Source organism: Nothobranchius furzeri, chromosome 1 (assembly GCF_043380555.1).
Source record: "Nothobranchius furzeri strain GRZ-AD chromosome 1, NfurGRZ-RIMD1, whole genome shotgun sequence".
NCBI lineage: Eukaryota > Metazoa > Chordata > Actinopteri > Cyprinodontiformes > Nothobranchiidae > Nothobranchius > Nothobranchius furzeri.
The window spans coordinates 64,697,669-64,709,957 of record NC_091741.1 but is presented as its reverse complement, the minus strand read 5'-3'; the positions used below and the strand labels follow the sequence as shown (position 1 = coordinate 64,709,957).

Below are 12,289 nucleotides of genomic sequence, written 5' to 3'. Positions count from 1 at the left end.
CAGAACCATCTCAACACTGAAAAACAGCAAGGTGTGAAAAAACAGCCAGGCCCGTCGGCTGCAGCCTCCTACTGATGTTGATGAATGTCATATCTTGAATAACCACCTGCGCAGGTAATTCTGACACCTCCAACACACACACACCAGACATTTGGACATGATTCTCCTTGATACAGCTGCACACGTTCTTGAAGAGTCCTATGGGCCATTCCCATCTGTACCGGGTCGGCCCGGGCCGGGTAGCCCCAGTCGGCCCCAGCCTGGCCCGGTTGATTCCACACATCCTTGCCTTAAGCCCATGTGGGCTGATTCTACCCACCAATCAGAGGCTTGCTCTAATGGAAGGTGTGAATTTACTGTCAGCAGTGGGCGTGTTGGCCCTGGTCGGCCTGAAGCAGTACCCCTCGGGAAGAGGGCCGAGAATGAGCCTTGGTTGGCCCGGGAAAATTCCAGGCCACCCAGATATGTAAACAACCTACGCTACCCGGCCCGGGCCGACCCGGTACAGATGGGAATGGCCCACTAGAGATGTGTGTTGGACCATCTCATCACAACCTGATTCAGTTTTAGAGAAACTTTCGACCCTGGAACCTCTAGAGTTTTAATCGGTTAATGTTTTTCTTTATTGTTAAACAATTAAGTGAATTTCTGCATCACACTGGAGTTCATCCTGCAGGTGGATTTATTCACTTCCATGTTTACATAAACTCTAACCTATTAGAGTGAAGTTGGAATGAAACTCTCGGCAACCTAATCTATCTTGGCAACAGAAGCAGCATCACCCCGAGTCGGAAAGCAGGATTTAAACATTTGAACTTCAAATGGGTGGATCCTTATCTGAGCAACAAACACATCTGATCTAAACACTCAGCTATGTTATTCTGATGTCAGTGTTGAACCAACTCCATCTTTAGTGCAATTAGTCACCATCAGCTACTGTTAATCAAACATGCTTGTGTGTCCGTGTTCAGGGAGCTCCGTCTTCATCAGGTTCCCTTGGCTCTTCAGAGGCATTTCATCTTTACAGATGCATCATGTAAACACAGGCCAAGAGGCGGATGCTCTCAGAGAGAATAGTCCATTACTGTGGAAACGCCTTGGCAGTGCCATGTATGAAAAACTGAGTCTGACCTCTAGACTTTAGTCTCAACCACATAGTTCTGAGAGCCGACCAGATGCTTCCTGTTGTTCTTGGTGGTGATCCAGATGTTGGTATGAAGAGTGCTAATTTCTTCTTTGTGGGACATGCGCTGATTGGCTGAAGCTGAGCAGTGACTCATCGTTTCTAGATGATGAGTTTTTTGGACATAAGACGTTTGCGATGTGTTCGTGGCAGATGAATGTATTTCTGAAAGACATTTCAGGATGTTATGAGACACTTCGTCAACTTCACCAGCATTCTAATCTACGAGTCTGGAGAGGGACACTCAGGTTCTGGGAGACGTTCAATTCAGGGGAACGCTTGGGTTCAATGAGATGCTCGGGGTTCAAGTTCATATTCAGGGGGATGCAAAGTCTTAAGGATGCAAAGTTTCAGGGACGCTTGGGTTTAGGGGGAGACTTGGATTCAGGGGGGTGCCGGAGTTCAGGTTTTTTGGGATGCTTGCATTCAGGGTGGCCCTTGGATTCTGGGGTATGCTCTGGTTCTGGGCTGTGCTCTGGTTCAAGGATGTTCAGATTTAGAGATGCTTGGGTTAAGGGGGACACTTGAATCAATGGGATGCTCAGATTTTGGGGGAAACTCAAATTGAAGAGGACTCTCATATTCAGAGACACACACAGTTTCAGGGGAAAGTGTCTGGGTTATGGGGAATGTGTGAGATGAGAAGTTCAGAATAAGTAAGACACTCAAGTTCATGGGGAAGCTTAGATTTGGGTAATGCTTGCATTAAAGGTGACTTAGGTCCAGAGTGATGCACAGTTTCAAGGATGTCCAAGTTCAGGGGGATCCACGGGTTTATGTTGCAGAAAGAATTTAGGACAACACTTGGGTTCAGGGGGACGCTTGTGCTGATGAGGACATTTGGGTTCAGAGGGAAACTCAGTTTGTGGATGCTCTGGTTTAGTGGGACACTTGATTCAGACGAACCTTTGTGTTCAGTGGGATGCTCTGGAAACCTGCATCACATTGGGAGTAGTTGATGAAACCAGGAGACCTCGTAGAGTCCGAAGGGGCAACAGAAGCAGGAAGACTTGTTGTTCTGGTCAAAAGATGCAGGTTGTCTTATTGCTGACCATCACTGCAGCACGGAGCTTCACCCACACAGTTCTTCTCTAATCTCAGCTTCGGTTCATGAACTTGGCACCGGACAAGAAGTTGTTTTCAATAATATGTCTTGTAGTGAGCGAACATCTGAGACGTCAGCAGAATGGATGCTGCCAGTCACATGGCCTCAACTTTCAGCTGAATTTAGAAACTGGTCACTGATCTGACAGCCAATCAGATCTCTGTCCCAGTGACCAAGGAGTGTGTTTCCATGGTGATGACCTTGCAGCAGTAAGTCTGGTCTTAGACTCTGCCCTCTGCTAGCAGAGGCAGCTGTGGAGCCTGTCCTCAGGCCCTGCCCCTGCAACGTAGTCCAGGTGAGGAGAGCTTCACCTCCAGAACAGAAAGGTTAACAAAGCGCGTGACGTTGTTAGAAACGGAGCAGTGGGCGATGAGTTCAGTGAGTTTTATAAAAACGACATCACTACAAAAAAATGCATCAGCCTGTTTTAAAATCTGCAGTGCCTCCATATAAAGTGCTTCATTACATTGTTACGTTTTTACAGTTTCTTATTAAAATATCATTTTCCCTGGAGTGAAACCATAGTAAACATGTTACACGTTGGTAAAAATAAACATTTGGAATGTCTCTTTAAGAAGTCCCAGTGGCTGATTTTGGTCAAGCTGAACTCGTCCCCGGAGCCTGAAACGGGAAACGTGCACATGGTTAACAGCCACGTCTGCACCAACATACAGAACATACTGGAGGCCGAGGTGAGAGCAAAGCATCATGGGAAATGAGTGGTGACAACAGAACAGAGCAGGGCAACTAGAGTTTAAAATTCCACCATCGGAAAGAAACCTTTCCTCTATTAGTCAATCAGCTGATAATTGAAGGATTATCCTTTAGAGTCCCTGCTGCAGAGCCAAGGCCAAACACTAAAACACCAAATGACTGTAGTTTATTGTGGTTTTCTATTGGTTTGCAGATTAAGAGTTTGATGACAGTTTTAACTAAATGGAAGGTGGTGCATGTCCTGCTCAGCCAGGAGGACTCTGTAATGGTCTGGGATTGGCTGATGACGTTCTGCAGGCTCACATCAAAAACGTGAAAAAAACTGGGAGAAGTCCACTCACCCAAATGGTTCTGCTTTATCGGTTTTAATTAATTCAATGCTATTGACTCTGGGACAGTCTGTGTGAGGGTCCTATATGGTCTGTCCTGTTTAACGGCACTGCTCTCTGTCGTGGTACTAGAGGGGTTTTCCATCGAAGCTCTCCTAACACCTGTCAGACAGTCCTATCTTAGATATGGTACTCCAAGCCTGATTACTCTTCTCTGCAGCTTTTGATTCTGTAAACCACACTGAAATAAACATTCCATATCATTATGCATTTCCATATTTGATATTTTCCCAAACTGGATATCTGACGTGTATTCAAAGTGTTAGCGTTAGGGTGCTGTGTGATTATATTTCATGTGAGGTGAACTTGGAGAGGGCTGGGGAAGCATAGGAACACACAGTGCACAAGGGGACACATGAGGGGAATGCAGGGGACGAACAGGAGGGGGCTGGGGACCAAGGGGACACAGAACATGACAGAAACATTAACTAAAGTAGCTTCTGTTCTGTTATTAATTTAGGATGATTTTGTATTATTAGTAACATAACTGTTTGAAACCAGCTTAAAGCCACATAAGATTAATTCAAAGTCCTTCTCTCTGAATATGTTGTTTTATTGAACTACTCAAACAGATCTTATCCATCTGTTCCCCCAGAAGACAAAGGAATTACTGACACTGTCATGTTTAAACCATCTGAACCAGTTTATCTATACACAGTTTGAGAACATCCTCTAAATTATCTGGACAATTCAGGTCTCAGACTGCCATCAGACTCTGGTCTTAAGACCTGCTGCCTCCATCCGTCCATTCTCTTCCCCTTATCCGGGGATGGGTCGCGGGGGCAGCAGCCTAAGCAGAGATGCACTTGCCTCTCCCAAACCACTTGGGCCAGCTCTTCCAGGGGGATCCCAAGGCGTTCCCTGACCAGCCAAGAGACATGATTCCTCCAGCATGTCCTGGGTCTTCCTTTCGGTCTTTTCCCAGTTGGACGTGCTCGGAAAACGTCACCTGGGAGTAGGGATGGGTACCGTTGACATTTGAATCGATCCGGTACTAATTCCCGGTACCTACGAATCGATACCGGTACTTAACGGTACCAATTTTCGATACTTTTGAGTGTTTATTATTTTAATTATCTTTTATAATTAAATATATATTTTTCTCAATATATAACCATATTTGATAAATATCACGATAAATAACATACAACTGTTTGTATTTTAACATCATCCTTGTAGTTTTATAAGCTGATAATTAAACTGAAGCAAACATCTTTACTGTGAACTAAATTTACTGTGTATTTTCATTCCTTTTGCCGTCCTTTTTCATTTGATTTTTCCTACTGGGAAGTTAGAATTTCCGAGGAAAAAGCGAACGCACCATTAGCTAATAACAATGGTAGCAATGGAAGTTAACATACCAAGCTAACGTTATCTTAAACAGTTTATTTAGCTGCTGGAGCAGATTAAAACGATGATGCCTCACACTTAGATTGTTGTCACTGGTGTCGTCTTCACCCGTCGCATTTAGTAAAGTGAAGCCAAACTTTAGAGCGCATTCATGTTCTTCTAGTCGGGAATTCAGAGTTCCGAGGAGAAAGCGAACGCACCATTAGCGAAACGGAAGCTAACATATCAAGCTAATTATATTTACCTACCGGAGCAGATTAAGATGAGGATGTCTCACTTAGATCGTTGTCGCTGGTGTCATCATGACCCAGTTACCCATCACATTTAGTGAAGTGGACCCAAGCTTTAGCCTGCGTTCTTTCTACCATGCTGCTCTGTTTACAACTGGCTCGCAGCGACCGACGACAAAACGCTCTTGCGCATGCGCAGCTGTCTAGGCAAGTTCTCGTTATGAAGGACGGGTACCGAAACAAGGCACCGTTTGAAATGACGTGAATTGGTGCTCGGTCGGTACTATGGAATTCGGTCGGTACCCTAAAACGTACCGAATTCGGTACCCATCCCTACCTGGGAGGCATCCTAATCAGATGCCCAAGTCACCTCAACTGCCTCCTCTTGATGTGGAGGAGCAGCAAATCTGCTCTAAGACCCTCCTGAATGGGACTCAGGGAGAGTCCATGTACCCTGCAGAGATAAAAGGCAGCCTTGGCAGAGTCCCACTCTCACCAGGAAAGAACCCGAATTACTACTGGTAATGGGGTTCACACCAGTCATACAGGGATCTAACATATATACCAAATATACAGTGCCCCCCGAAAGACATGGTCAAAAGCCTTCTCCAAACCCACAAACACATGTAGATTGGTTGGGCCAACTCCCACTCACCCTCCAGGACCCCTCAAAGGGTAGAGCTGGTCCAGTGTTCCACGGCCAGGACAAAAACCACATTAATCCTCCTGATTTTGAGGTTCGACAATCCGATGGACCCTCCCTAGTGCCTCCATCCCTGAGGAATTCCCGGTAGGCCAGATCCTGTTTTCAGCTGGTTGATCTTTAACCCACTTTTCCCTGATCCACCTGGAATTCCTTTGGGACAAACCAGGACTTCTTGAGACAGAGTACGCATACAGTTGTGAGACAGAGTTTTTTCTGTTGTTTTGGAGGAAGAACTGAGTGACTAAACTCTTGAGTCTAATGACAAATTAATAAACACTTTTACTTACCAACATATACTGATGCTTTGTCTCTCTCTCAACTCACTTCAATCAGGCCGTCGTCGTCGTCTTCCTCTGCTTATCCGGGTCCGGGTCGCGGGGGCAGCATCCCAACTAGGGAGCTCCAGACCGTCCTCTCCCCCGGCCTTCTCCACCAGGTCCTCCAGCAGGACCCCCAAGGCGTTCCCGGACCAGATTGGAAATGTAACCTCTCCAACGTGTCCTGGGTCGACCCAGGGGCCTCCTGCCGGTAGAACATGCCCGAAACACCTCCCCAGGAAGGCATCCAGGAGGCATCCTGACCAGATGCCCAAACCACCTCAACTGACTCCTTTCGATCCGGAGGAGCAGCGGTTCTAGAGTCCCTCCCGAATGTCTGAGCTCCTCACCCTATCTCTAAGGCTGAGCCCAGCCACCCTACGGAGGAAACTCATTTTGGCCACTTGTATCCGCAATCTCGTTCTTTTGGTCATTACCCAAAGCTCATGACCATAGGTGAGGATTGGGACGTAGATTGACCGGTAAATCGAGAGCCTGGCTTTGTGGCTCAGCTCCCTCTTCACCACGACAGATCGGCTCAGCATCCGCATCACTGCAGACGCTGAACCAATCCGCCTGTCGATCTCCTGATCCCTCCTACCCTCACTCGTGAACATGACCCCGAGATACTTAAACTCCTCCACTTGAGGTAGGACCTCTCTCCCGACCCGGAGTTGGCAAGCCACCCTTTTTCGGTCGAGAACCATGGTCTCAGATTTGGAGGTGCTGACCCTCATCCCAGCCGCTTCACACTCGGCCGCGAACCTACCCAGCAAGAGCTGAAGGTCAGAGCTGGATGAAGCTAGGAGGACCACATCATCCGCAAAAAGCAGAGACTAGATTTTCCTGCCAACAAACTCGACACACTCCACACCACCGCTGCGCCTAGAAATTCTGTCCATAAAGGTAATGAACAGAAATGGTGACAAAGGGCAGCCCTGGCGGAGTCCAACCCTCACCGAGAACAGGTCCGACTTACTACCGGCTATGCGGACCAAACTCATGCTCCTCTGGTAAAGGGACTGAATGGCCTTTAACAGAAAGCCACCCACCCCATACTCCTGGAGCGTCGCCCACAGGGTGTGCCTGGGGACATAGTCATAAGCCTTCTCCAAATCCACAAAACACATGTGGACTGGTTGGGCAAACTCCCATGCCCCCTCCATCACCCTTGCAAGGGTATAGAGCTGGTCCACAGTTCCACGGCCAGGACGAAAACCACATTGCTCCTCCTCAATCTGAGACTCAACTATCAATCGGACCCTCCTCTCCAGTACCTTGGAGTAGGCCTTTCCAGGGAGGCTGGGGAGTGTGATCCCCCTATAGTTGGAACACACCCTCAGGTCAATCTTCTTAAAGATGGGGACCACCACCACAGTCTGCCACTCCACAGGAACTGCCCCCGATGACCACGCAATGTTGCAGAGACATGTCAACCACGACAGCCCTACAACATCCATAGCCTTGAGATACCCAGGACGAATCTAATCCGCCCCCGGGGCTCTGCCGCTGTGTAGTTGTTTGACTACCTCAGCAACTTCTCCCCCTGAGATTGGACAGTCCATCCCCAGGCCTCCCAGCTCTGGTTCCTCCTCGGAATGCGCGTAGGTGGGATTGAAGAGCTCCTCAAAGTATTCCTTCCACCGTCCGACTATAGCCCCAGTTGACGTCAGCAGCTCTCCATCCCCACTGTAAACAGTGTGAGCCAGTTGCTGCTTTCCTCTTCTGAGGCGCCGAGCAGTTTGCCAGAACCTCTTTGGAGCCGATCGACAGTCTTTCTCCATAGCCTCACCAAACTCCTCCCACGCCCGAGATTTTGCCTCGGCAACTGCCACTGCTGCACCCCGATTGGCTATCCAGTACCTGTTTGCTGCCTCCGGAGACCCACAGACAAGCCACGCCCTGTAGGCCTCCTTCTTCAGCCTGACGGCTTCCCGAACCTCTGGTGTCCACCAGCGGGTAGGGGGGTTGTCACCATGACTGACACCGGCCACCTTGAGACCACAGCTAGCAACAGCCGCCTCAACAATCACAGAGTGGAACAAGGCCCAATCAGAGTCAATGTCCCCCACTGCTCTCAGTCAAAGCTCTGCCGGAGGTGGGAGTTGAAGACCGTCTTGACAGGTTCTTCTGCCAGGCGTTCCCAGCAGACCCTCACTATGTGTTTGGGTCTACCAGGTCTACGCGGCATCTTCCCCTGCCATCTGATCCAACTCACCACCAGGTGGTGATAAGTTGATAGCTCCGCTCCTCTCTTCACTCAAGTGTCCAAAACATAAGGCCGCAGTTCGGATGATACGACTACAAAGTCTATCATCGACCTGCGACCTAGGCTGCCCTGGTACCAAGTGTACCGATGGGCATCCTTATGTTCGAACATGGTGTTCGTTATGGCCAAACTGCGGCTTGCACAGAAGTCCAATAACAAAACACCACTCCAGTTCCGATCAGGCGGGCCGTTCCTCCCAATCACACCCCTCCAGGTCAAGCTGTCATTGCCCACGTGAGCATTGAAGTCCCCCAGCAGGACAATGGAGTCCCGTGATGGGGCACTATCTAGCACTCGTCCCAGGGACTCCAAAAATGGTGGGTACTCTGAACTGATATTTGGCCCATAAGCACAAACAACAGTCAGGACCCATTCCCCGACCCGAAGGCGCAGGAAAGCTACCCTCTCGTCCCCCGGGGTAAACCCCAACGCACAGGCAGAGAGTCTTGGGACTAACAAAAAGCCAACCCCAGCCCTCCGCCTCTCACCCAGAGCAACTCCAGCAAAGGAGAGTGTCCAACCCCTCTCAAGGACTTGGGTTCCGGAGCCAATGCTATGTGTCGAGGTGAGTCCGACTATATCTAGCCGATACCGCTCAACCTCTGCCACAAGCTCCTGCTCCTTCCCCGCCAGCGAGGTGATGTTCCATGTCCCAAAAACCAGTTTTCTTGTCCGGGGATCGGACCGCCAATGCTCCAGCCTCGGTCTGCCACCCGATCCACACTGCACCGGACCCTTCATGTTCCTCCTGCGGGTGGTGGGTCCACAGTTGGATGAGCCCATGTATCCAGTTCGGGCTGGGCCCGGCCGGGCCCCATGGGCGAAAGCCCGGCCACCAGGCGCTCGCTCACGGGCCCCAACCCCAGGCCTGGCTCCAGGGTGGGACCCCGGTAACCCTCCGGGCCGGGTACTCCCGACTCTTTGATTGTACATCCATGAAAGATCCTCTGAACCATTCTTTGTCTCACCCTTCACCTAAGACCAATTTGTCATGGGAGACCCTACCAGGGGCACAAAGTGCCGCAGACAACATAGCACCTAGGATCATTAGGGCACTCAAACTCCTCCACCACGATAAGGTGATGGTTCAAGGAGTTCAATCAGGCCCAGATTCTAAATTTTGCCTGGTTCATTCAAGACTAAACATCTCCAAATTACTACGTTTCTCTGTTTATAAAATCCATATCATTGTACATGTCCCTCTCCATAATCCTTTTTTTTTATCTGATTTCATCCATACCTCATCTCTATTATTTACCATAAGTTAAATGTTTTAATTTAAGATCTATTATCAGATGATGTGTTGACATTAATTCAAAAATCATTTTTATCATGTTACTTCAGAACGTGTTAAATCTTTATTTTCATAAAGTGTTGAATCCAAGTCATCTCTGAGTCTGTGAGGGAGAAACAACTGCCTCAGTTTTTATCAGTAGAAGTGTGACAATTGTGAACAGGAAACTTCGATCAATAACCAATCACATCAGAGTTCCCCCAGCTGATCCAGTCCAGAACCACCTAAAATATCCACTGAGTTTCCTCCAAAAGAACTCAGAACTTTTTAGTGTTCAGGAACATTTCTGAGGAAACCTCTGGGAGGTAGAACGTTTCGTCTGATAGCCTGCTTCGTTGCTGTTCCTGTGATGGAAACATTACTTTATTTTAGTTCTACAATAAGTTAAAATAAATAATAATATGAAAGACTTCTGATTTTAATTTCCGAGTGAAAATTCCTGTAGGACTGCTCAAACTGAGTCGTGTTCCAAGGCAGGTTCTAAGGACCCAGCAGACCACAAGTGCATCAAAGTGATTTCCATTATTCAAAACATTTTGGGTTCAGTAAATGTTTATTCAGCCTGAAAAACAAAAAAACAAAATCCAAACCCTCTTCTGGAATCAGAACCTTTAAAATTTCATGATCAGGGTCTATTTGATCTAACCTAACTTTAAGTTTGGAGCTGTAGACCACTTTGGGACCAAACCAGGAGAAGACCGTTATTCCCTGTTGTCTACACCAAGATGTCTTAACTGACCCTCAGAATCAGGATTTTCCTCGGCTTTTGTTTTGCTAATAAAGATAATGAACCCCCCTTACAACTTCTAACAAAATATCTGATCAGCTGCAGAGGTCCACCTGATAAAGCCCATGTTCAGATGTTCAGAGTGATGTGTGAGTGACACCAGAACCATCAACAGCAGGTGCTCTAAGGCCTGTAGTGGTCCAGGAGGTCAAGAAGCCTGTGTGATGAAGGAAGCCAGGTAACTGCTTGTTACATCACCTCAGAGGTCCAGTACCTTTTACCGACAAGAACCACCTCTACACATGACTCTAAACAGAACCAGGTATTTGTAGTTGGACTCAGAAACAGAATCAGAAGAATCTGACAATCTAACTAGGTCTGTTTGTTAAAAATGGGTCAGAATAGTCAGTTTCTGTCTCCCATCATTTCTCCTGCTGCAAAATGACAACAGTTTTTGTTAAGTCCTAAACTTAAGGGTGGCAGGTTCTGATTGTTTTAGAATATGAGAGCAAGCTTCCAGAAGTGGGTCTGGCACTGTGGACTGGTCTGGTGTACCTGCTGAGTCCTTGGTCATGTTAAAGCACCATGTGATGAAAAAAGGCCCAACAGAACCTTCAGAACTTTATAAAAATATTCTCCATAAGAAAGTACAAAAGTAAAAAAATAAAGTCAACAGAAAGTCACTGTGTTCAGGTCCATCAGAACCAGCAGCAGAGAGGAGAAGGATGACGATAATGGTGGTGGTGATGATGATGATGATGATGATGATGGTATTAGCATGCATCGGAGCTCATCCAGCCCAAGTTCATGTTAGCGTTCATCCATTAGCCTGATGTGTTAGCATGTGGCAGTGATGGTGGCTGAATTAGCAGTAGAGTTGGTGAAGGGGCAGGGCTTGGTGTGTGCAGCAGGCTGGCAAAAAGGAAAAGGGTGGAAGTAGGCAGACAGATGCAGAGGAAGAGGACGACATCCTCGCTGAGACAGAGGACGAAGTCGCTCTGCTCCTTCAGCACCCAGTCCACCAGCACCCCCACTATCAGATAGTACACCTGGAACTCCTGAAGCTCCTCCCATTCCCCTCCCTCACCCCAGTGCAGCCCTGCCCCCAACCCTGCTTTTTCTGTAGAATCTCTCCGCCTGGTCACGCCCCCTTCAGCAGTGCATTCACTCACCATGGGCTTCATCTCTACCCGTTCTGATGCAGCCTCCTTCACTCTGCTCCGCCCACGTCCCCCTGCGCGCTCTAGCCGCCGGCTGCTTTCCACAAACTCCTGTACAGAGGGCAAAAAGATAGGTCGAGGAATCAGAGAATGAAGGTGCGTCAGAGGAAGGTCACAGCCGAGTCACAAGTGTGTTACAGGTGAGTGGAGTAAAGGTGAGTGACATCTGAGTTACTAGTGTGTCACAAGTAGGTCACGAGTGAGTCGCAAGTGGTTCAGTCAGGTGGGTTACAGGATTACAGGTGTGTCGTGTCAGATGAGTTACAGGTGAGTGACCTGTGGGTTACAGGAAGGCAACAAGTAAATTACAGGTATGCCAAAGCCGAGTTACAGGCGAGTCCAAGTAGTGTTACAAGTGGCTCGAAGGTGAGTTTGAGTTGAGTCACAGGTGGATTACAAAAAAAGTCCAAGGAGAGTTACTGAAGTGTCACAGGTAAATATGGAGAGGTTACAGGTGAGTTAGAGGTGTGTATCTCCCTGTAGATGTTTCTGTGTGTTTTCTTTTCTATGGAAATGTGACTTGATTCTTTACAACCTTGTGAGGGTAAGACTATGGAGCTAGGATTGGGACAATAGTACGTGTAACTTGTACCAGGTTTTGTAACTGTAAGTTCCATTTTGCAGCATGTGATTCGTGTTTTGTAGCACGTAACTTTCGTTTTGTAACACATGACTTTTGTTATGTAACATGTTACTTTCGGTACGTAACGTGAAACTTTCATTTTGTAACTTGCAGAGAAAAAAAATCAATGAACACGTTTCAAATCACATCTCTCAAAACACAC

At 47.8% G+C, this 12,289-nt stretch overlaps 1 protein-coding gene across 4 annotated transcripts in view; it reads right to left on the bottom strand.

Annotated features, from left to right (window-relative positions):
• Window positions 1-2,658: 2,658 nt before the first annotated feature.
• The window catches only part of slc44a1b (solute carrier family 44 member 1b), a 37,925-nt gene continuing 28,294 nt past the window's right edge, over window positions 2,659-12,289 (bottom strand). For 2 of the 4 annotated variants that reach the window (XM_054739431.2, XM_070549960.1), the window contains 2 exons: window positions 11,457-11,555; window positions 9,599-9,901 (listed from right to left, as the gene is read on the bottom strand). In XM_054739431.2, coding sequence (XP_054595406.2) covers window positions 9,815-9,901; window positions 11,457-11,555 — 186 coding nt within the window. In that variant the 3' untranslated portion in view covers window positions 9,599-9,814. Of the gene's footprint in view, window positions 2,910-9,598; window positions 9,902-10,894; window positions 11,197-11,456; window positions 11,556-12,289 lie in introns of those variants that run through there. The other 2 variants (XM_015952499.3, XM_054739430.2) reach the window with 2 other exon arrangements.